A 24,126-nucleotide genomic window follows, 5' to 3' on the forward strand; every position below is an offset into this window, starting at 1 on the left:
AGCGAGTGGGGGGGCCCCGGGGGGGGGAGCGAGGGACGAGCCCGGAGGGTCCCAAAAAATCCCCAAAAATTCCAGAGGGTCCCAAAGGATTCCAGAGGATCCCAAAGGATTCCAAGGAATTCCAGAGGGTCCTAAAGAATTCAAAAAAATGCCAAAGAATTCCAGGGGATCCCAAAGGATTCCAGAGGATCCCAAAGGATTCCAAGGAATTCCGGAAGATCCCAAAGAATTTTAAAAAATTCCAGAGGATCCCAAAATATTCCAGAGGGTCCCGGGAATTCCAGAGGATCCCAAAGGATCCCAGAGGAATTCCAAAGAATTCCTGAGGATCCCAGGAATTCCAGAACCCCAAATCCCAAACCCCAATTCCTGATCCCAAATCCCAAACCCCAAAAACCCCCAAATCCCAAAATCCCCAAACCCCCAAAATTCCCCCAAACCCCCAAACCCCAACCCCGAGCCCCAATTAGCGCAGCTCGTTAATTAAAAGGACTTTAATTTACAGCAGAAATAGGAAAGTTCCAGAATTCCGTACAAAACGCGCTATGGACAATAAATACAGTACAAAACCCGCCGGGAATTCGGGAATTTTGGGAATTCTCCACTCGGAAATTTGGGGATTTCTCCTCTCTGAAATTCAGGAATTTTGGGAATTCTCCTCTCGGAATTATGGGGATTCTCCACTCAGAAATTCGGGAGATTTGGGAATTCTCCTCTTGGAAATTCGGGAATTTTGAGACTTTGGGGAATTCTCCTCTCGGGAATTACGGGAATTCCAGTTTTTGGGAAGGAATTGGGTTTTTTTTTTTTTGGCTTCTTTTTCACCCCAAAATCTCCGGAGTTCCAAACTGGGGGATTTCACCCCAGGTTTGGGAATTTTTGGGGTGGAATTTTGGGGAGGCTCCAAAAACTCCAGAATTTGTGAAGAACAAAATAAAGGGGGGGAGGGGAGGGGGAATTTTGGGTTTTTTGCCCTTTTCGGGGGGGGGGGATTTTTGGGGTGGAATTTTGGGGTGGGGGTGACGATCCCAGGAAATTTCGCTCCAGGGGGATTTGGGGGAAAAGGGCGGGGGGGGGGGAGGCGCTTCCTGCTCCCGACCCCGGCGCTCCGAGGGATTTGGGATCTTCCCACGCTGCTCCCGACCCCGACCCCGACCCTGATCCCGATCCCGGGATTTTCCCTCTGCCCCGTCCCAACCCCGACCCCGATGGATTTGGGATTTTCCCTCTCTCCCATCCCGATCGCAATTGATTTTATTGATTTGGGGTTTTCCCATTCCCATCCCGATGGATTTGGGGTTTTCCCTCTCTCCCACCCCGATCCCGATGGATTTGGGGCTCCCATTCCCATCTCGATCCCGATGGATTTGGGGCTCCCATTCCCACCCCGATCCCGATGGATTTGGGGCTCCCCATCCCCATTCCCATCCCGATGGATTTGGGGTTTTCCCTCTCTCCCATCCCCGTGGATTTGGAGTTTCCTGTTCCTATCCCAATTCCAGGATCTGTGTCCCAGGAAATCAGATTTGGGGTTTCCCCATTCCCATTCCCATCCCGATGGATTTGGGGTTCCCCATCCCCATTCCCATCCCAACCCCGCCGGGTCCGGGGCTCTCCCCGATCCCGGGAAAGCTCCGGAATTCCCACATTTCCCACGTTCCCCACATTTCCCGCTCCTCTCCCGAATTTCCCGTTCCTCTCTCCGGGGCCGATCCCACATTCCCGAATTTCCCATCCCGCATTTGTGAATTTTCCTGTTCCTCTCTCCAGGGCCGATCCTGCATTCCCGAATTTCCCGTCCCGCGTTCCCGAATTCCCCGCTGCTCTCCCCGGTCCCGGGACCCATTCCCCGTTCCGGGGCGGCTCCGCTGCCGTTCCCGATCCCGATCCCGGTCCTGCTCTGATCCCAATCCCGTTCCTGGTCCGTTCCCGATCCCATTCCCGGTCTGATCCCGATCCCGCTCCGTTCCTGATCCCGCTCCGTTCCTGGGATCCCGGTGCGCTCCCGTTCCCGTTCCCAATCCCGGTGCGTTCCCGGTATCCCGGTCCGTTCCCCGTGTCCTGTTCGGATCCCGGTGTCCCGGTCTGTTCCCGGTGTCCCGGTCCGTTCCCGGTGTCCCGGTCCCGTTCCAGTCCCAGTGTCCCGGTTCCTTTCCAATCCCGGTGTCCCGGTCCCATCTGGGTCTCCCGCTCCCGGCGCTCCGTTCCGATCCCGGTGTCCCGGCGCGTTCCCGGTGTCCCGTTCTGATCCTGGTGTCCCGGGCCATTCCCGATCCTGATCCCGGTGTGTTCCCGGTGTCCGATCCCGGCGTCCCGATCCGACCCGGGCCTCCCGATCCCGGTGCGTTTTCCCGGTGCGTTCTCCCGGTGCGTTTTCCCGGCGTCCCCTCCCGGTCTCCGCCGCCCCGCCGCCGTCATCTGGTGCACGTCCGGGCGGCTCCGAGGCCGCCGTTGTGGCTGGGGGGGGGCAGGAGGGGCTCGGCGCGCCGGGGAGGCCCCGGGAAGGGCGGCGGCGCGGCGGCGGCGGCGGCTCCCGGTGCCGGCGCCGGTGCCGGCGCGCCGCGGGGCTGCTGCAGGTTGAGGATGCTGTCGATGGCGCTCTGCAGGTGCTCGCTCAGCGAGTCGTCCCGCGGGCTCTCGCTGCTGAACGACGCCGCGTCCACCTCGGCCGCCTCCGCCCGCCGCCGCTTGCCGGCCCACGGCGGCTCGGCCGCGCCGCCTTCCTCCTCCTCCTCCTCGTCCTCCTCCTCCTCCTCCTCGTCCTCCTCATCCTCCTCCTCCTCCTCCTCGCCGTCCGACGGCTCCTCCGGGGGGCCTTTCCCGGGCCGGACGCGCCCGGCGGACGCCGGGTCCCGGCGCAGCGCCGTGATCACCGGGCGGCGCTCCGAGCGCGGCGCCGGCGCCGGCGGCTCCCGGCGCTCGGGGATCTCCCGGTTCACCTCCCGGTTCACCTCCCGGTTCACCTCCCGGTTGATCTCCCGGTTGATCTCCCGGTAGGTTTTCCGCAGTGGCAGCCGGCACGGAGCGGCGGCCCCGGCGTTGGCGGGCGGCGGCGGCGGCGCTTTCTTCTCCAGGGAGCCGTTGAGCTGCGCGGCCAGCGCCGGGGCGGCGCCGGTGCCAGTGCCGGTGCCGGGCGGGATCCCCGGCGGATCCAGCGCCGTGTTGTGGATCACCTTGCTCAGCCCGGCCTCCTGCTTGATCTTGAGCTTGAGGCCGATGCGGCTCCGCGCCTCGTACGTCTTCATCGGGGGGCGGCTCCGCGAGGGCAGCGCGTCCTCGTCCCCCGGGCCGCGCTGCTGGGGGTCCCGCGGGGGGTCCCGGGGGGGGTCCCGGGGCTCCCCCAGCCACGTGACGCTCGGGGAGCCCCCCCCGTGCTTGATCAGCAGCTTGGGGGGCGCGGGAGGGGGAGGGGCGGGAGGGGGAGGGGCGGGCGAGGGCTGGGGGAGGGGCAGCGAGGAGGAGGAGGAGGAGGAGGAGGAGGGGGGGAGGGGGTGGGAGCGGGAGGAGGAAGAGGAGGAGGAGGAAGAAGAGGAGGAGGAGGAGGAGACGTATTCGTCTGCGAGGGAAAGGGGCGGGGTCGCTAATTAGAGCTCATTTGCATGTCAATGACGGCAATTTCCCGCCCGAAACGTCCCCTTTTCCCAGGGGATCCATCCCAAAGATCCAGAGGCCGCGCCCTTGGAGAGACCCCGCGCTGATCCTCGATTGACCCCGTTAATTGGCCGGTAATTAACCTTGATTGGCCTTTGATTGACCCTTAATAAACCTTTGATTGACCCTCGGCTTTTTCACAGGCCTTTGGCAGGTCATAAACCCCGGGAATTCCACCCCAAACCCTGGGAATTTGGTCCCAAACCCCGGGAATTTGGTCCCAAACCCCGGGAATTCCATCCCAACACTGCCGTGAATCCCGCCCCCATTCCCGGGATTTCTCGCCCCATTCCCATTGGTCCCACCCCATTCCCGAGGTTCCCGCCCCATCCCTGGGGATCCCCACCCCATTCCCATTGATCCCGCCCCATTCCCATTGATCCCGCCCCATTCCCATTGGTCCCACCCCATTCCCGAGGTTCCCGCCCCATCCCTGGGGATCCCCGCCTCATTCCCGGGGTTCCCGCCCCATTCCCGCCCCGTTTCTCGGGGTTCCCGCCCCGTGCCCATTCCCGGGGTTTTCTCCCCATTCCCGCCCCGTTTCCCGGGATTCCTGCCATTCCCGTTCCCGGGCTTCCCTCCCTGTTCCTGCCCCATTTCCCGGGATTACCTCCCCGTTCCTGTTCCCGTTCTCGCTCCCGTTCCTGCCCCATTCCCGCTCCCACTCCTGTTCCCGTTCCCGGCATTCCCACCCCATTCCCGTTCCTGTTCCCGTTTCTTGGGATTCCCTCCCTGTTCCCTCCCTGCTCCCGCTCCCATTCCCGCCCCATTCCCGCTCCCATTCCTGTTCCCTCCCTGTTCCCGTTCCTGTTCTCTCCCCACTCCCGTTCCCATTCTCTCCCCGTTCCCGTTTCCCGGGGTTCCCTCCCCGCTCCTGTTCCCTCTCCCGTTCCTGTTCCCATTCCCGCTCCTGTTTCCCAGGATTCCCTCCCCGTTCCCATTCCCGTTTCCCCAGGATCCCCGTTCCCGTTCCCCGGGATCCCCGCTCCCGTTCCCGCTCCTGTTTCCCGGGGTTCCCTCCCTGTTCCCTCCCCGTTCCCGCTCCGGTTCCCCGGGATCCCCGTTCCCGTTCCCCAGGATCCCCGTTCCCGCTCCCCGGGATCCCCGCTCCCGCTCCCCGGGATCCCCGCTCCCGTTCCCCGGGATCCCCGTTCCCCGGGATCCCCGCTCCCGTTCCCCGGGATCCCCGTTCCCATTCCCCGGGATCCCCGTTCCCCGGGATCCCCGCTCCCGTTCCCCAGGATCCCCGTTCCCGTTTCCTGGGATCCCCGTTCCCGCTCCCCAGGATCCCCGTTCCCGTTTCCCGGGATCCCCGTTCCCCGGGATCCCCGTTCCCGTTCCCCAGGATCCCCGTTCCAGTTCCCCGGGATCCCCGCTCCCGCTCCCGGGATCCCCGTTCCCGTTTCCCGGGATCCCCGTTCCCGTTCCCCGGGATCCCCGTTCCCGCTCCCGGGATCCCCGTTCCCGTTTCCCGGGATCCCCGTTCCCGTTCCCCGGGATCCCCGTTCCCGTTTCCCGGGATCCCCGTTCCCGTTCCCCGGGATCCCCGTTCCCGTTCCCTGGGATCCCCGTTCCCGTTCCCCGGGATCCCCGCTCCCGCTCCCCGGGATCCCCGTTCCCGCTCCCCGGGATCCCCGTTCCCGTTCCCCGGGATCCCCGCTCCCATTCCCCGGGATCCCCGTTCCCGTTCCCCGGGATCCCTGTTCCCGCTCCCCGGGATCCCCGTTCCCGTTTCCCGGGATCCCCGTTCCCGTTCCCCGGGATCCCTGTTCCCGCTCCCCGGGATCCCCGTTCCCGTTTCCCGGGATCCCCGTTCCCGTTCCCCGGGATCCCCGTTCCCGTTTCCCGGGATCCCCGTTCCCGTTCCCCGGGATCCCCGTTCCCATTCCCCGGGATCCCCGTTCCCGTTCCCCGGGATCCCCGGTATCCCCGTTTCCCGGGATCCCCGCTCCCCGGGATCCCCGTTCCCGCTCCCCGGGATCCCCGCTCCCGTTCCTGTTTCCCGGGATCCCCGCTCCCGCTCCCGTTTCCCGGGATCCCCGCTCCCGTTCCCGCTCCCCGGGATCCCCGTTCCCGTTTCCCGGGATCCCCGCTCCCGTTCCCGCTCCCCGGGATCCCCGTTCCCATTCCCGGGATCCCCGTTCCCGCTCCCCAGGATCCCCGCTCCCGTTCCCCGGGATCCCCGCTCCCATTCCCCGGGATCCCCGCTCCCGCTCCCGTTCCCCGGGATCCCCGTTCCCGTTCCCCGGGATCCCCGGTATCCCCGTTCCCCGGGATCCCCGCTCCCGCCGCGCACCGGGCCTGTCCCGCGCCAGCTGCCGGTCGAGCGCCAGCGCCGTCTTCTCCTCCTGGATGAAGATGCGGTCGATCATCACCATCTCGGCCGAGGGGCTGGCGCGCTGCGGGCACGGCACGGCACGGGGGGGGCTCGGGGCGGCTCCCGGGATCCGCGGGGATCCCCCGCGGGGATCCGGGATCCCGGGGGCCCCCCCGGGAGCGGGGCCGGGGGCTCGGGGCTCACCCGCGACTCCTCGAGCAGCAGCAGCCGGTACTTGTTGAGCATGGCGCGCGTGCGGCGCAGCAGCTGCTCCGACACCGCCTCAAACTCCTCGTCCACTGCCGCGGGGACGCCGGGAACGCCGGGAACGCCGGGAATGGGGGAATGGGGGAATGGGGGAATGGGGGAAATAGGGGAAATGGGGGAAATGGGGGAAATAGGGGAAATATGGGAATGCGGGAATGGGGGAAATAGGGGAAATAGGGGAAATAGGGGAAATAGGGGAAATAGGGGAAATAGGGGAATAGGGGAATGCGGGAATAGGGGAAATAGGGGAATAGGGGAATAGGGGAAATAGGGGAATAGGGGAATAGGGGAATAGGGGAAATAGGGGAATAGGGGAAATAGGGGAATAGGGGAATGTGGGAATAGGGGAAATAGGGGAAACAGGGGAATGTGGGAATAGGGAATAGGGGAAATAGGGGAATAGGGGAAATAGGGGAATAGGGGAATGTGGGAATAGGGGAAATAGGGGAATAGGGGAAATAGGGGAATAGGGGAATGTGGGAATAGGGAATAGGGGAAATAGGGGAATAGGGGAATGTGGGAATAGGGGAAATAGGGGAAATAGGGGAAACAGGGGAATGTGGGAATAGGGAATAGGGGAAATAGGGGAAATAGGGGAAATAGGGGAAATAGGGGAACGCGGGAATGCGGGGAATAGGGGAAATAGAGGAAACAGGGAATGCGGGAAATAGGGGAAATACGGAATAGGGAAATGCCAGAATGCGGGGATATGGGATTGCGGGAAATAGGGGAAATACGGGAACACGGGGAACACGGGAATGTGGGATTTGGGAATGGGGAATGTGGGGATGGGGATGGGAAGGAAGGAGAAGCAGAGCAAAGGGCCCCGTTATTCCGACGTTCTCCCTTCTCCCGTTATCCCCATTAACCCCATCACTCCCATTATCCCAATATCGCGACATATCGCGACATATTGCGACATATCGCGACGTACCGCGCTGGCACTCGGTGTGTCCCGGCAGCACGCCCTGGTACACGTGGTGGGGCAGCCCCGGTACCCCATTGTCCCCGATATCCCAATATCCCATTATCCCAATATCCCGATATCCCATTATATCGCGACATATCGTGACATATCGCGACGTACCCCGCTGGCAGTCGCTCTCTCCGGGCAGCACGCCCTGGTACACGTGGTGGGGCAGCCCCGGTTCCCCATTGTCCCCGATATCCCATTATCCCATCACTCCCATTATCCCGATATCCCGACATATCGCGACATGTCGCGACGTACCGCGCTGGCAGTCGCTCTCTCCGGGCAGCACGCCCTGGTACACGTGGTGGGGCAGCCCCGGTACCCCATTGTCCCCGATATCCCAATATCCCATTATCCCAATATCCCGATATCCCGATATCGCGACATATCGCGACGTACCGCGCTGGCAGTCGCTCTCTCCGGGCAGCACGCCCTGGTACACGTGGTAGGGCAGCAGGCGGCGCAGCGCGTCGCCCACGGAGCGGAAGGGCGCGCGCAGCTCGGGGTGCAGCACGGCGCCCTGGTGCTTGTGCAGCTGCTCCAGGAGGCTGCGGGCACAGAAACGCATTTTGGGGCAAAAAAACCATGATTTTGGGCAAAAAACACGGGTTTGGGGAAAAAAACCCCACGGGTTTGGGAAAAAAACCACGGGTTTGGGGAAAAAAAACACGGGTTGGGGAAAAAAACCCCACGGGTTTGGGGAAAAAAACCCACGGGTTTGGGGAAAAAAAACCATGGGTTTGGGCAAAAAACCACGGGTTTGGGAAAAAAACACGGGTTTGGGAAAAAACACAGGTTTGGGGCAAAAAAACACAGGTTTGGGAAAAAAACACAGGTTTGGGGAAAAAACCCACGGGTTTGGGGCAATTATGGAGAAAAATCAACATTTTTCGGGGCAAAAATCCACAGTTTTGGGGCAAAAAACCACAGTTTTGGGGCAGAAATGGACAAAAATCAACGGTTTTGGGGCAGAAACGCAAGGGTTTGGGGCAAGGGCTTTGGAACAAAAATCCCGATTTTTGGCACAAATATGAACAAAAATCCCGATTTTTGGCACCAATATGAACAAAAATCCCGATTTTTGGCACCAATATGAACAAAAATCCCCGTTTTTGGTGCGGACCCCCCCAGCCCAGCGGGAATTCCCGGCATTCCCAGTGCTCCCAGTGCTCCCAGTTCCTTACCAGGCCTCCTTACTGGGCTGCAGCAGCGGCGGCTTCTTCAGCGGCAGCTTCGGCTCCAGCTGCGGAGACAGCGCCGGGGATTTGGGGTGAAATCCCGGGAATTTGGGCAATTCCACGTTTTGGGGTGAAATTTGGGAATTTGGGCAATTCCACGTTTTGGGGTGAAATTTGGGAATTTGGGCAATTCCCACGTTTTGGGGTGAAATCCCGGGAATTTGGGCAATTCCCACGTTTTGGGGTGAAATCCCGGGAATTTGGGCAATTCCACGTTTTGGGGTGAAATTTGGGAATTTGGGCAATTCCACGTTTTGGGGTGAAATTTGGGAATTTGGGCAATTCCCACGTTTTGGGGTGAAATCCCGGGAATTTGGGCAATTCCCACGTTTTGGGGTGAAATCCCGGGAATTTGGGCAATTCCACATTTTGGGATGAAATTTGGGAATTTGGGCAATTCCACGTTTTGGGGTGAAATTTGGGAATTTGGGCAATTCCCACGTTTTGGGGTGAAATCCCGGGAATTTGGGCAATTCCCACGTTTTGGGGTGAAATCCCGGGAATTTGGGGTGAAATCCCCAGATTTGGAGTGAAATCCTGGGAATTTGGGCAATTCTCAGATTTTGGGTGAAATCCCGGGAATTTGGGCAATTCTCAGATTTTGGGTGAAATCCCGGGAATTTGGGGTGAATTCTGGGATTTTGGGGCAATTGCCACATTTTGGGGTGAATTCCCAGGGTTTATGGGACGAATTCCCTGATTTTGGGGTGAAATCCCAGATTTTTGGGGGAATCCTGGGATTTTGGGGTGAATTCCCGGGGTTTTGGGCAATTCCCGGATTTTGGGGTGAATTCCCGGGATTTTGGGACTCACCGTGGGCGGGGCCTGGGGGCCCTTCCCCCCCGCTGAGGGTTGGGGGGGGCCCTTGATCCCGCCCGGCTTCGCCTGCGGAAAAACGGGAAAAAAAATGGGAAAATGGGAAAAAATGGGAAAAAATTGGGAAAAGCGGAAAAAAAATGGAAGAAAAATTGGAAAACCAGGAAATAATGGGGGAAAATGGGAAAAAAATGGGGAAATGGGGAAAAATGGGAAAGAATTTGGGAAAATTGGAAAAAATTGGGTCAAACAGGAAAAGGTTGGGGAAAATGGGAAGACTGGGAAAAACTTGGGAAAAAAGGGAAAAATGGGAAAATTGGGAAAGAAATGGGAAAAAAAATGGGGAAATGGGAAAATCGGGAAAATAGGGAAAAAAATTGGGGAAAATTGGGAAAACTGCAGAATTAACAGAGAACACTGAGGAAAAGTGGGAATTAAAGGGGGAAAATCCCAAAATAAAGAAAGAAGAAGTAAAATAAGGGAAAATCTTGAGAAGAAAACAAGAAATTGGGGAAAAAAAGGGGAAAACTGGGAATTAAAGGGGGAAAAAACCAAATTAAATTGGGAAAAATGGAATTAAATGGGGAAAACCTTGGAAATAAAGGGGAAAAATGGAACTAAAGCAGGAAACCTTGGGGATAAAGAGAAAAAATTGGAAATAAATTGGGAAAAACCGGAATTAAAGGGGAAAACCTTGCAATTAAATTGGGAAAAATGGAATTAAAGTGGAAAACATTGGGAATAAAGGGGAAAACTGAAAATAACTTGGGAAAACCTTGGAATTGAAGCGGGAAATTGGAAGTGAATGGGGAAAAACTGGAATGAAAGGCGAAAACCTTGGAATTGAATTGGGAAAAATGGAATTAAAGGGGGAAAACCTTGGGAATCCTTGGGAATTAAAGGGGAAAATTGGAAATAAATTGGGAAAACCTTGGAATTAAAGGGGAAAATTGGAAATAAATTGGGAAAACCTGGGAATTAAAGGGGAAAATTGGAAATAAATGGGGAAAACCTTGGAATTAAAGAGGAAAACTGGAAATAAATGGGGAAAAAGTGGAATTAAGGGGAACGTGGGGGAAAGGACGGAGCCGAGCTCGGCGCTCACCTGGCCGGGCTGGGGGGGGAGGGGCGGCCCCGCCTTGCCGGGAGCCGGCGCCGCCTTCCCGCCGGGAACGGCAACGGCCACGGGAACGGCCACGGGAACGGCCACGGGAACGGGAACGGCCCCGGCGGGAACGGGAACGGCCCCGGGAACGGCCCCGGGAACGGCCCCGGGAACGGCGGCGCCGGCGCTGCAGAACGGCTTCGGCTCGGCCGGGGCGGCGGCACCTGCGGGAACGGGACACGGGAATGGCACCGGGAATGGGGGAGCGGGAATGGCACCGGGAATGGGGGAACGGGAATGGCACCGGGAATGGGGGAGCGGGAATGGCACCGGGAATGGGGACACGGGAATGGCACCGGGAATGGGGACACGGGACACGGGAATGGCACCGGGAATGAGGGAATGAGGGAACGGGGACACGGGAATGGCACCGGGAATGGGGACACGGGAATGGCACCGGGAATGGGGACACGGGAATGGCACTGGGAATGGGGACACGGGAATGGCACCGGGAATGAGGGAACGGGAATGGCACCGGGAATGGGGGAATGGGAATGGCACCGGGAATGGGACATGGGACACGGGAATGGCACCGGGAACGGGGAACGGGACACGGGAATGGCACCGGGAATGAGGGAATGAGGGAATGGGGACACGGGAATGGCACTGGGACTGGCACCGGGAAATTGGGAATGGCAGCGCTGGAGTTGTGGGATTTTGGGATTTTGGGATCTCGGCGCCCCGGACCCACCTGAGGCGGCGGCGCCGGCGGCCGCCAGGGCCGGGCCGGGCGTTCCCGGAGCCGCCGGCACCAGGACGGGAGCGGCCGGAGCCGGGAATGGGGCCGGGCTGGACGGGGGCGGCTTCGGCTGCAGGAGCAGCCCCTGGGGCACCTGGAAAAGCCCAAATCCCGTCAGGAATGGAGCCAAAAACCCCAAATCCCGTCAGGAACGGCCCCAAAACCCCAAATCCCGTCAGGAATGGAGCCAAAAACCCCAAATCCTGTCAGAACAGCCCCAAAAACCCCAAATCCTGTCAGAATGGAGCCAAAAACCCCAAATCCTGTCAGAACGGCCCCAAAAACCCCAAATCCTGGGATTGCCTGGGAATTCCTGCCAGGAATTTTGGGAATTCCTGCCAGGATTTCCTGGGATTTCTATTGGGATTTTTGGGATTTCCCAGGAATTCCTTGCTGGAAGCGCTCAGGGATATTTGGGATTTCCCGAGAATTCCACTGAGATTTCCTGGGAATTCCGCCGGGATTTCTGGGAATTTCCAGCTGGAAGTGCTCTGGGATTTTTGGGATTTATGCTGGGATTTTTCAGATTTCCTGGGATTTACCTGCTGAAAGCGCTGGGGGATATTTGGGATTTGCTGGGATTTGCCAGGATTTCTGGGAATTTCCGGGAATTCCCAGGATTTACCTGCTGGAAGCGCTGGGGGATGGCTGGAATTTTTGGGATTTCCCAGGATTTTTGGGATTTCCCAGGATTCGAAGCACTGGGGAATATTTGGGATTTCCCAGGAATTCTGCCAGGGTTTTTGGGAATTCCCTGCTGGAAGCACTGGGGGACATTTGGAATTTTTGGGATTCGTGGGAATTCCCAGGATTTACCTGCTGGCAGCGCTGGGAGATTTTTGGGATTCCCGGGAATTCCCAGGATTTACCTGCTGGAAGCGCTGGGGGATTTTTGGGATTCCCGGGAATTCCCAGGATTTACCTGCTGGCAGCGCTGGGAGATTTTTGGGATTCCCGGGAATTCCCAGGATTTACCCGCTGGCAGCGCTGGGGGATTTTTGGGATATTTGGGCTTTCCCGGGAATTCCCAGGATTTACCTGCTGGAAGCACTGGGGGATTTTTGGGATTCCCGGGAATTCCCAGGATGTACCTGCTGGCAGCGCTGGGGATATTTGGAATTTTTGGGATTCCCGGGAATTCCCAGGATTTACCTGCTGGAAGCGCTGGGGGATTTTTGGGATTTTTGGGCTTTCCCGGGAATTCCCAGGATTTACCTGCTGGAAGCGCTGGGGATATTTGGAATTTTTGGGATTCCCGGGAATTCCCAGGATGTACCTGCTGGCAGCACTGGGGGACATTTGGAATTTTTGGGATTCCCGGGAATTCCCAGGATTTACCTGCTGGAAGCGCTCCGGGCCGGCCTTGGGCGGGGCCGGGAAAGCTCCCGGGATGAGCGGGAAGCTCCGGGAATGCTCCGGGGGCAGCAGCGGCAGCGGGAAGTGCTGGGACTGGGAGGACTGGGAGGAGGACTGGGAGTGCTGGGAGTGCTGGGAGCGCGGGGACTGGGAATGCTCGGGCGGCTCCGGGAAGGGCCCCGGGAAGAGCCCCGGCGGCGGCTCCGGGCGCGGCGGCTCCGAGGGCGGCCGGGAGAGCGGCCGGGAGGGCGGGCGGGAGAGCGGCTGCGGCTGCGAGGGCGGCCGCGAGGGCAGCGGGGCGAGCTGCGGGGCCAGCGGGGCGAGCTGCGGGGCCAGCGGGGCCAGCGGGGCCGGGGGCTCCCCCGGGGTCGTTCCCGGCAGCTTCGGCTGCAACACAGAAGGAGAGGAAGAGCTCGGTTAGTGCGGGAGGAAGGCGGCGGGGAGGGGGAGAGCGGCGCCGGAACCCCCCCCACCCCCACCCCCGAAATCCCGGAATTCCGCCCCCCCCCCCCCGGGGCTGTCCCCGAGGGAGAAGCGGGAATTTCCTTCCAAGGGGCGGAATAGCCCGGGAAAAACTTGTGGGAAGGGTCCTGAGCCCCTCCCCGATCCCAAACCTGTCCCAGCTCCTCCTTTTGGGGCGATTTGGGAAGGTGGGAGAGCGGGAAACTGAGGCAGGATCCACCTGGGTGTTCCCAAAGCGGGTCCAGGAGTGGAATATCCTGGAAAAAAACAACCCCAGGAGCCCAATTCTGCCCCAAATCCGATTTTTAAATCATTTCTGGGAGACAGGAATGGGAAAAATCCACCCCAAAGTGGCTCCAGGAGCCCGATTCTGCCCCAAATCTGATTTTTAAATCATTTTTGTGAAGCAGGAACAGGAAAAATCCACCCCAAAGTGGCTCCAGGAGCCCAATTCTGCCCCAAATCCGATTTTTAAATCATTTTTTGGGAGGCAGGAATGGGAAAAATCCACCCAAAGTGGCTCCAGGAGCCCGATTCTGCCCCAAATCCGATTTTTAAATCATTTTTGGGAGGCAGGAATGGGAAAAATCCACCCAAAAGTGGCTCCAGGAGCCCAATTCTGCCCCAAATCCGATTTTTAAATCATTTCTGGGAGGCAGGAATGGGAAAAATCCACCCAAAAACGGCTCCAGGAGCGGAACATTCCAGAAAAAACAACCGTGGAACTGCCCAGACCCCAATTCTGCCTCAAATCCGATTTTTAAATCATTTTTTGGGAGGAAGGAAAAGGAAAAATCCACCCAAAGCGGCTCCAGGAGCCCAATTCTGCTTTTTAAGGCATTTTTGGGAGGCAGGAATGGGGAAAACCCACCCAAAAAAAGCTCCAGGAGCGGAACATTCCAGAAAATCCCAACTCCAGGGAGCCCCCAGCCCCCCAAGCTCCCGTTCCCGAGGGATTTCGGGAGGGAAGGGGAGGAAAATCCCCGGGAGGATCCTGGGGGGATCCCAGAGCGGAATTCCCGTGGGAATGGCAAAAATCCTTTATCCCCCCCCCCCCCACTAAAAAATCCCCGTTCCGGGATTTCCACCCCAATTCCGGGGCGGATCCGCCCTCCCTGCCTGCCCCCGTGGGGATCCCAGAGGATTTGGGGGGAATTCCGGGGGTTAGTGAGCGCCAAGCGAGCGGAGCGGGGCGGCAGCCAAGGACCCGGGGCACGAGGGGCCGGGAAGATTCCGGCACATCCGGCGGGAGCTCGGGGCGGATCCAGGCGGGATCCGGGGGGATCGGGGCCGGGAGATGCCCGGGGCTCGCAGGGATCCGCTCCCAGGTCCCAGATTTCCACCCCGATCCCGATTTTCTGCCGCTGGATCCGGGTTTTCCATGGCTGGATCCCAATTTTCCACATCTGGATCCCGGTTTTCCAGCACTGGATCCCAATTTTCCATGGCTGGATCCCGGTTTTTCACCCCTGCATCCCAATTTTCCACATCTGGATCCCGGTTTTCCAGCACTGGATCCCAATTTTCCATGGCTGGATCCCAGTTTTCCATGGCTCAATCCCGGTTTTCCACCCCTGGATCGCAATTTTCCATGGCTCAATCCCGGTTTTCCAAGCCTGGATCCCAATTTTCCATGGCTGGATCCCATTTTCCCAAGTCTGGATCCCGATTTTCCATGGCTGGATCCCAGTTTTCCATGGCTCAATCCCGGTTTTCCAAGCCTGGATCCCAATTTTCCATGGCTCAATCCCGGTTTTCCAAGCCTGGATCCCAATTTTCCATGGCTGGATCCCATTTTCCCAAGTCTGGATCCCGATTTTCCATGGCTGGATCCCAGTTTTCCATGGCTCAATCCCGGTTTTCCAAGCCTGGATCCCAATTTTCCATGGCTCAATCCCGGTTTTCCAAGCCTGGATCCCCATTTTCAATTGCTGGATCCCAATTTTCCATGGCTGGATCCCGATTTTCCAAGCCTGGATCCCATTTTTTCACCCCTGCATCCCAATTTTCCATGGCTGGATCCCGGTTTTCCACCCCTGGATCCCAATTTTCCAAGCCTGGATCCCATTTTTCCATGGCTGGATCCCACTTTGCTGCCGCTGGATCCCAATTTTCCAAGCTGGGATCCCGTTTTTCCCCCATTCCCATGGAAATCCCAGGGCTCCTCGGGGTGGAAATTCGGGATTTTGCCGGGAAGGAAAAGCGGGAGCTGAAGGTGGATTTGGGAAAGCCCCGGCACCGCCCATCCCCCAGCCCCAAACCGGAATTTACGGCTCAAAATCCCCAAATTTTGGGTTTTGGGAAACCCCAAAATCTGCGGGGGCAGCGCCGATCCCAAGGCGGGAAAATGGGAATCCCGGAATGCCAAAATCCTGGGAATCCCAAAGTCCTGGAAATCTCAGAATCCAAGAAATCCCTGAATGCCAGGAATCCCAAAATCCTGGGAATCCCCAAAAGCTGGGAATCCCAAAATCCCAGGAATCTTGGAATGCCAGGAATCCCAAAATCCTGGCGATCCCTGAATCCAGGGGACCCCCAAATCCTGGGAATCCCCAAATCCTGGAAATCCTGGAATCCAAGAAATCCCCAATCCCCCAAATCCCATCACCTCAAAATCCCCAAATCCTGGGAATCCCAAAATCCTGGCGATCCCTGAATCCAAGGGACCCCCAAATCCTGGGAATCCCCAAATCCTGGGAATCCTGGAATGCCAGGAACCCCCAAATCCTGGGAATCCCCAAATCCTGGGAATCCCCGAATCCTGGAAACCCTGGAATCCAAGAAATCCCCGATCCCCCAAATCCCATCACCTCCAAATCCCCAAAATCCCCAAATCCTGGGAATCCCCAAATCCCGGGAATCCTGGAACGCCAGGAACCCCCAAATCCTGGAAATCCCGGAATCCAAGAAATCCCCGATCCCCCAAATCCCATCACCTCAAAATCCCCAAATCCTGGGGATCCTGAAACGCCAGGAACCCCCAAATCCTGGGAATCCCCAAATCCTGGGAATCCCAGATCCCCCAAATCCCATCACCTCCAAATCCCTCCTCACCAAAATCCCAAAAAATCCCCAAAAAGTCCCCCCCAAATCCCGAGTCCCGGGTCTCTCACCTGCTGCAGGAACATGGGCACGGCCTCCTGGCCCAGCACCGGCGTCGCCGTCGCCGCCGTCCCCAGCAGGATTTTCTCGGGGCTCCCGGCCAGGCCGGGGCTGGGCTGGGCCGGCACCGGGGCCGCCGGGGGCTGCGCGGCGCCGCCGGAGCCGGGCTCGGCGCCGGGGCTGCCGGCGGCCGCCTGGATGCCGACGGCGGCGGCGGCGGCGGCGCCGAGCCCCTCGCCGGCGTTGAGCATGGTCACCGGGCTGGCCAGCGTCACGCCCTGGATCACCGTGGGCGCCGGCGCGGCCGAGCCGGGGCTGGGCAAGGGCCCGGCCAGCGACACCGGCATCTGGAAGAGCGCCGGCGGCGCCACCTGGCCCGGCTGCAGCTGGATGGGCGCCGCCGACAGGATGTGCGCCGTGCCCGCCGCGCCCGGCGACGCCAGCACCGGGCCCAGGTTGAGCTGCCCCGCCAGGTTCTGGTTGAGCAGCTGCGCCGGCAGCGCGGGGTTGGCCAGCAGCTGCGCGCCGGCGCCCTGGCCGGCGATGATGTGGGCCTGGCCCGCGCCCGGCAGCAGCTGGCCGCCCACGTTGGCCGGCAGCGCCGAGAGCGGCTGCGGCAGCGGCACGGCCGAGGCGCCGGCCAGCTGGCCCGGCAGCAGGAACTGGTTCTGGCCCTGGAAGGGCTGCGCCGGGATGACGATGGAGCCGCCCTGGTTGAGCACGTGCACGCTCATGGACTTGCCCAGCGCCGGCGGCTGCGGCGGCGGCGGCTTGAAGACGTTGGGGGGGAAGCCCTGGAGCACCACGTTGGGCGCGGCCTTGCCGGCCATGAAGGCGAGGTTCTGCTGCGCCTTGGCCGGCGCCTCGCCGGGCAGCGCCAGCGCGCCGCCGGGCGCGAAGGGCTTGGGCGTGATCTGGTAGAGCTTCTGCTGCAGCACGCCGGCCGGCTTGGGCTGGATGGGCGTGGGCGTGCGGTGGATGATGACGTTGGGCGCCGGCACCAGGGAGCCGCCCAGCCCCGAGGTGACGGTGAGCGGCTGCGCCGACGCCGCCGAGACGCCGCCGAACACCGAGCTGCCGTTCAGCGTGGTGGTGGCCACGGCCGGGAGGCTCTTCTGGATGACCAGCCCGGCTCCCTGCGCCGCCGCCGCCGCCGCCGCCTCGGGCTGGGCGATGTAGCCGCCCACGGCCGCCACGGGCGCCGTCTTGGCCAGCAGCTGCGGCGCGGCCGGCTGGTTGATGGCCATCACCTGCTGGCCCACCACCTGGATGGGGCCCAGCCCCAGCGCGCCGCCGGGGCTGCCGTTGGGCAGGCCGGGCAGGTTGGGCAGCGGCTGGATGGTGACGTTGCCCAGCCCCACCTGCTGCAGGAAGGGCTGCACGCTGATGGCCTTGTTGACCACGTCCGGCGGCTGCACCAGCGCCTGCGGCGCCAGCACGGCCGGGGGCTGCAGCCCCAGCAGGTCGGCGGCGCCGCCCGAGAAGATCTGCGGCGCGCCGTCGGCCGCCTGCACCACCGGCTGCAGCGCCGGCAGCTGGAAGGAGCCCAGGTCCAGCTCGGCCTCGGCCTCCAGCGTCTGCTCGGTGATGTTGGCCTCCTGCAGGCTCTGCTGGAGGATGTCGCACGGCTGCTCGGCGCCCGCGCCGGCGCCGCCCGGCGAGCCCAGGATGTCATCCTCCAGGAAGTCCAGGTCCACGCTGGCCGGCGGCTGGCTGGGCTCGGCGCTCAGCGGGTTCCCCGCGGCCTCCTGCCCGTGGAGCTGCGGCAACGGCAACGGGGGCGGCGTCAGGCGGGAGTGGGGGGGGGGTGGTGGAGGTCCCAGGGGTTTGGGGGACCCAATGGAACTCAACGCAACCCAACGGAACCCAATGGAACTCAATGCAACCCAACGGAACCCAATGGAACCCAACGGAGCTCAATGGAACCCAATGGAACTCAACGCAACCCAACGGAACCCAACAGAACCCAATGGAGCTCAACGGAACCCGATGGAACCCAATAGAACCCAACGGAACCCAACAGAACACAACGGAACCCAACAGAACCCAATGGAGCTCAACGGAACCCAATGGAACTCAACAGAACTCAATGGAACCCAACAGAACTCAATGGAACCCAATGGACCTCAATGGGGCTCAACGGAACCCAACAGAACTCAATAAAACCCAACAGAACCCAACGAAACCCAACAGAGCTCAACGGAACCCAACAGAGCTCAACAGAACTCAACGGAGCTCAATGGGATCCAATGAAACCCAACGGAGCTCAACGGAACCCAACCAGATGCAATGGAACCCAACGGAACCCAACAGGATCCAGGGGGATTCAGTGGAACCAAACGGAGCCAAATGGGACTCGAAGAAATCCGCGGAACCCAAGAGGATCCAACGGAATCCAACGGGATCCAATGAAACCCAATGGAACCCAACAGAACCCAACGGGATCCAATGAAACCCAACGGAACCCAATGGGGGCTCAATGGGAGTCAAGGAATCCAAAGGAACACAACAGGACCCAACAATTCCCAAGGAAAAATGGGAAAAACAGCTGGAAAAATAATGGGAATGGTGAGAAAAAAAACGGGAAAAAGAATGGGAAAAATTGGGAAAAACAACGGGAAAAACAACAACGGGAATAGTGACAAAAAAAATAGGAAAAGGAATGGAAAAAAATGGGAAAAATAACAGGAAAAAAAAGGGAAAAAATAATTAAAAAGATGACAAAAAGAGTGAGAATACTGGGAAAAACAATGGGAAAAATTAGCAAAAATACAAGAAAAAACAGGAAAAATAATGGGAAAAAACCAGGAAAACTAACGGGAAAAAAAAAACGGGAAAAAAGGGAGAAAAACCGGGAAAAAAGGAGAAAAATGAGCTTTTTCCCCTCCTGAGAGGAATTCCGAGGCGTTTCCCCGCTTTTCCCCACTCTGCTCCTTCCTGCCGAGTTTTCCCATCCCGGAGCCGAATCCGGCCGGAAAACCCCGCGGGGGGGGGGGGGGGGGGGAGGGGCGGGTGTGGAAAAAGGGAATTTTCCGGAGTTTTCCCCCAGAGGGGCGGGACGGGGCGGGGAAGGTTCCGGAACGCCGAACCCACCCCGGCGCCCTCGAAGAAGGCGCTGGCGGCGTCGCCCGAGTGCTCCAGGAGATCGTCGCTGTCGATCTGCAACGGGAACGGCGAGTCAGCGGCACGACGGGGGAACGGGAAAAAATGGGGGAAAATGGGGAAAAATGGGAAAAACGGGGGGGGAAATGGGAAAAACGGGGGGGGGAAATGGGGAAAAATGGGGGAAAATGGGAAAAACGTGGGGGGGGAAATGGGGAAAAACAGGGGAAAACAGGGAGAAATGGGAAAAAACGGGGGAAATGGGGAAAAATGGGGGAAAATGGGAAAAACGGGGGGGGGAAATGGGGAAAAATGGGAAAAAATGGGAAAAACAGGGGGGAAATGGGGAAGAATGGGGGAAAATGGGAAAAATGGGGGCAAAATGGGGAAAAACGGGGGAAAACAGGGAGAAATGGGAAAAACGGGGGCAAAATGGGAAAAACGGGGGGAAATGGGAGAAATGGGAAAAATGGGGGGGAAATGGGGAAAAATGGGAAAAACGGGGGGAAACAGGGAAAATGGGGAAAACAGGGAAAACAGGGAGAAACGGGAGAAAAACGGGGGCAAAATGGGGAAAAATGGGAAAAACGGGGAGAAACGGGGGAAACGGGGGAGAAACGGCGAGAAATGGGAAAAATGGGAAAAACGGGGGGGAAACAGGGAAAATGGGGGAAAATGGGAAAAACGGGGGCAAAATGGGGAAAAATGGGAAAAACGGGGGGAAAATGGGGAAAAATGGGAAAAACGGGGGGAAAATGGGAAAAACGGGGGGGAAATGGGAAAAACGGGGGCAAAATGGGGAAAAATGGGAAAAACGGGGGGGAAATGGGGAAAAATGGGGGAAAATGGGAAAAACGGGGGGGAAATGGGCCCCAAAACGGCCCCAGATTCCCGCCTGGAGGGGGAAAATTCCAGAAAATTCCGAGCTGGGCGCGGGGGGTGGATGGAGAGGGGGGATGGGCGGAAAGGGATTGGGGTTGGGTAAAAAATTGGGAATTCTGGGCTCTCACCTTCTCGGATCCATGGAGGAAATCGTTCAGGGCCTGCGGATCGCTGTGGGAGCAGGGGGAGAGGAGCATCAGGGAGGGAATTCCGGGAAAATCCGGGAAAATCCCGGAGATCCCGCGGCCGTCGGGCCCAAATTCCCGGATTTTGGGGGCTTGGAGCCATTTCCCACCTTTTTTTTTGGGGCATTTCCTGCCCTTTTTTGGGCCATTTCCCTCCTTTTTTTTGGGGTCATTTCCCACCTTTTTTGGGCCATTTCCCTCCTTTTTTTTGGGGTCATTTCCCACCTTTTTTGGGCCATTTCCCACCTTTTTTTTGGGCTATTTCCCGCCTTTTTTTGGGGCCATTTCCCACCTTTTTTGGGGTCATTTCCCACCTTTTTTTGGACCATTTCCCTCCCTTTTTTTGGGCTATTTCCCTCCCTTTTTTTGGGCTATTTCCCACCTTTTTTTGGGGCCATTTCCCACCTTTTTTTGGGCTATTTCCCACCTTTTTTTGGGCCATTTCCCACCTTTTTTTTGGGCCATTTCCCACCCATTTTGGGGCTATTTCCCGCCTTTTTTGGGGCATTTCCCGGGAAAACCCCGGAATTCCGGACTCACCAGATGACATCTAACAGGCACCGGCCGTCTTCATCGTCCATGTCAACTGCAAGGAGAGCCAGCGTCATTCCCGCGGAAAATTCCGGAAAAATCCCCGGCGTGGGGCCCTTCTCCCGCCTTCCTCCAGGGGCGGGTGGGAAAACCCGGGGGAAATCCCAAAATTCCCGGTTTTGATGTGGTCTGGGGGGAATCCATCCCAAAATTCCCATTTTTGATGTGGTTTTGGGCTGAATTTTGGTGAAAAGAGGGAACTGATCCCAAAATTCCCCTTTTTGATGTGGCTGGGGGGAATCCATCCCAAAATTCTCATTTTTGATGTGGCTGGGGGGAATCCATCCCAAAATTCTCATTTTTGCCACAGTTTTGGGGGGGAATTTTGGGGAAAAACGGGAATTGATCCCAAAATTCCCTGCAAGGAATTGATTTATCCCAAAAAACTCTCAGGGAATGGATTTATCCCAAAAAATCCCAGGGAATGGATTTATCCCAAAAACCCCTTGGGGAACGGATTTATCCTTTCCCACGTCCTCCCCGAATTCCCAAATTTCCCCAAAACTCGGGAATTCTCCGGGAATCTGGGAATGCCGGGGGAATTCCTGGGATCAAATCGGGTTTGGGGCGGAAACCGCGGGAATTCCCAGGCAGGATCCCAAAAATTGCCGAGGAACGGGGAATTACTCCAGGGATACTCCCGAGATCCTCAGGGCTTCACCTCTGACCTCTTACTCAGGGGATACTCCAGGACCTGGACCTGAACTCAAGGGATGCTCCGGGGATACTCCGGAGTTACTCCAGGGATACTCAGGGGATACTCCGGGGATACTCTGGGGATACTCTGGGGTTACTCAGAGCCTCATTCCCAGCGTCCTGCCCCGTACTCCTGGGATACTCAGGGGTTACTCTGGGGTTACTCCAGCGTTACTCTGGGGATATTCCAGGGATACTCCAGGGATACTCCGGGGTTACTCAGAGCCTCATTCCCAGCGTCCTGCCCCATACTCCGGGGATACTCCTGGGATACTCCAGGCTGGAATTCCAGCCCCCAGCTCCTACTCAGGGGTTACACACGGCACAAATGCCACTCTCCAGCCCCGTACTCCGGGGTTACTCCGATGATGCTCCGGGGTTACTCAGGGAATACTCTCGGGATACACCGAGGTTACTCCAGGGATACTCCGGGGTTACTCCGATGATGCTCCGGGGTTACTCAGGGAATACTCTCGGGATACACCGAGGTTACTCCGGGGTTACTCTGGGGTTACTCCAGGGATACTCCGGGGTCACACCAGGCTCAGCCCGCACGCTCCAGCTCTTACTCCGAGGATACTCCAGGTTACTCAGCCCCGTCCCCTCCTGCCATGCCTCAGTTTCCCCAGAATTCCCCCCCCAAAAAATCCTGGAATTCCCAAAAAAAAAAAAACCCAAAAGGCCCCGGGATCGGGAATTCCCCAAAAAAACCCAGAATGGCCAGAATCCCTGGAATTGCCAGAATTCCCAGAATTGCCAAGACCCTGGAATTCCCCAAATTCCTGGAATTGCCAAAATTCCTGGAATTGCCAAAATTCCTGGAATTCCCAAAAACAACCCCAGAATTCCTGAAATTCCTGGAATTGCCAAAACGGCCCTGGAATTGTCAAAACCCCGGAATTCCCAAAATTCCCGGAATTGCCCAAATCCCAGAACTGCCAAATCCCTGGAATTGCCAAAAACAACCCCAGAATTCCTGAAATTCCCAGAATTCCCAAAAACAACCCCAGAATTCCTGAAATTCCCAGAATTCCCAGAAACAACCCCGGAATTCCCCGAATTTCCGAATCCACGGCGCCGTTTATTGCACACAGAGCCCGGCGGGGGAGGAGCGGGAGGAAGAGGAGGAGGAGGAGGAAGAGGAGAAGAGGAGGAAGAGCAGGAAAAACAAGAGGAAGGAAAAGAGAAAGAAAAGGAAAAGGAGGAGGAGGAAAAGATGAAGAGGAAGAAGAGGAGGAAGAGGAGAAGAGGAAGAGCAGGGTGAGGAAGAAGAGGAGAGGAGGAGGAAGAAGAGGAGGAAAAGATGAAGAAGAGGAAGAGGAAGAACAGAGAGAGGAGGAAGAGGAGGAGGAAAAAGAGGAGGAGGAAGAAAAGGAAGAGGAGGAAGAGCAAGAGAAGAAGAAGAGGAGGAGGAGGAGAAGGAGCAAAAGATGAAGAGCAGAAAGAAGAGGATGAGGAGGAAGAGGAAGAGCAGCTGAGGAGGAAGAGGAGGAAGGGGGGACAGGCCAGGGGCAGCTCCAGAACCGAACCCCTGAGGAGGAGTAGGGAGGAGGAGGAAGAGGAGGGGGAGGAAGGCCGCACACCCCCAGCCCAGCTCCTGCCCGAAGCCCCGAGGATGAGGAGGATGAGGAGGAAGAAGCAGAGGGAGAAGAGGATGAAGAGCAGAGGAGGACGAGGAAGAGGATGATGAGGGGACGGAAGAGGAGGAAGAGCAGCACGACGAAGATGAGGAGGAAGAGGAGGATGAGGAGGAAGAAGCAGAGGGGGGAGAGGATGAAGAGCGGAGGACGAACATGAGGAAGGGGCAGGGGAGGAAGAGGAGGATGAGGAGGCAGAGCCGGAGGAGGAAGGGCAGCAGCAGGAGGAAGAGGAGGATGAGGAGGAAGAGGAGGAAGAGGAGGAGGAGGAGGCCGAAGGCCCCACCCCGCGCGCCCCCCTCAGCTCGGGCCCGCTCGGGCCCACTCGGAACCGCTCGGGCCCACTCGGAACCGCTCGGAACCGCTCGGAGCCGCCTGGGCCCGTTCGGGTCCGCTCGGAGCCGCTCGGAGCCGCGAGGGGGAGGGGCCCCGCCCCCCGCCCCCCTCACGCGCCCCCCCCCCCCCCCCCCCCCCCCCCCCCCCCCTTTCCCGGGCCCCGGGGCGCGCGCGCGGGGGGGGGGGGCGGCCCCCCTCCCCCCTGCGGGGTTTCCCGGCGGCGGGGGGAAGGGCGCGGCCGCGCTGTCGCCGCCGCTGTCGCGACAGGGCGGCGATGGCGGGGCCGCCCCGGTGCTTTTTGTGCGGCGGGACTCACCGTGAGGCCTGAGCGGCGCCCGGCGCGGGGTCTCCCAGGCGCCCCCGCACGGGCGCCGCCGCCAGGACCCCGCCGGGGCCCCGCCGCTTAGGGGTTCGCGGCGCTGCCTGATCGCGGCCGCCGCGCCGACCCGCCCGGCCGGGCACCGGACGGCGACCGGAGGGCTACGGGGGGGCACGGGGGGGGTTTAAGGGGTCCCCCCGCCGCTCCCGTGGCCCCCCCGAGAAAAGAACGGGGAGGAATTCATTAGCATAAACCGCGCCCCCGGACAGGCATTAGAATAGACACGCCCCCG

At 59.1% G+C, this 24,126-nt stretch overlaps 1 protein-coding gene across 2 annotated transcripts; it reads right to left on the minus strand.

The window, feature by feature from the left end:
* Nucleotides 1-479: 479 nt before the first annotated feature.
* On the minus strand, nt 480-23,850 carry BICRA (BRD4 interacting chromatin remodeling complex associated protein). 2 transcript variants are annotated; one of them, XM_053968553.1, is made up of 14 exons: nt 23,832-23,850; nt 20,796-20,841; nt 20,199-20,241; nt 19,180-19,245; nt 16,098-17,846; nt 12,505-12,909; nt 11,119-11,260; nt 10,368-10,591; nt 9,260-9,331; nt 8,393-8,451; nt 7,608-7,756; nt 6,173-6,267; nt 5,948-6,050; nt 480-3,556 (listed from the first exon to the last, which is right to left on the minus strand). In XM_053968553.1, exons 2-14 carry the CDS (start codon nt 20,834-20,836, stop codon nt 2,415-2,417), a joined length of 4,290 nt encoding a protein of 1,429 aa, XP_053824528.1. In that variant the 5' UTR covers nt 20,837-20,841; nt 23,832-23,850; the 3' UTR covers nt 480-2,414. The 2 variants fall into 2 exon arrangements, with proteins under 2 accessions (XP_053824528.1, XP_053824527.1); XM_053968552.1 differs by lacking the exon at nt 23,832-23,850 and having other exon boundaries at nt 20,796-22,572.
* Between the last annotated feature and the right edge of the window lie 276 nt (nt 23,851-24,126).

This window comes from Vidua chalybeata, chromosome 35, assembly GCF_026979565.1.
Source record: "Vidua chalybeata isolate OUT-0048 chromosome 35, bVidCha1 merged haplotype, whole genome shotgun sequence".
Lineage (NCBI taxonomy): Eukaryota > Metazoa > Chordata > Aves > Passeriformes > Viduidae > Vidua > Vidua chalybeata.

What these genes read in the sequence shown, in the direction of transcription:
- BICRA (XM_053968552.1), bottom strand. Translation starts at nt 21,145, where the DNA reads ATGAGAATTTTGGGATGGATTCCCCCCAGCCACATCAAAAATGAGAAT. An exon ending in TGCCTGTTAGATGTCATCTG is followed by an intron (nt 20,242 to 20,795) that starts GTGAGTCCGGAA and finishes CTGCTCCCACAG; the next exon opens with CGATCCGCAGGCCCTGAACG. An exon ending in TCCCCCCCCAGCCCGGCCAG is followed by an intron (nt 9,332 to 10,367) that starts GTGAGCGCCGAG and finishes GTTTTTCCGCAG; the next exon opens with GCGAAGCCGGGCGGGATCAA.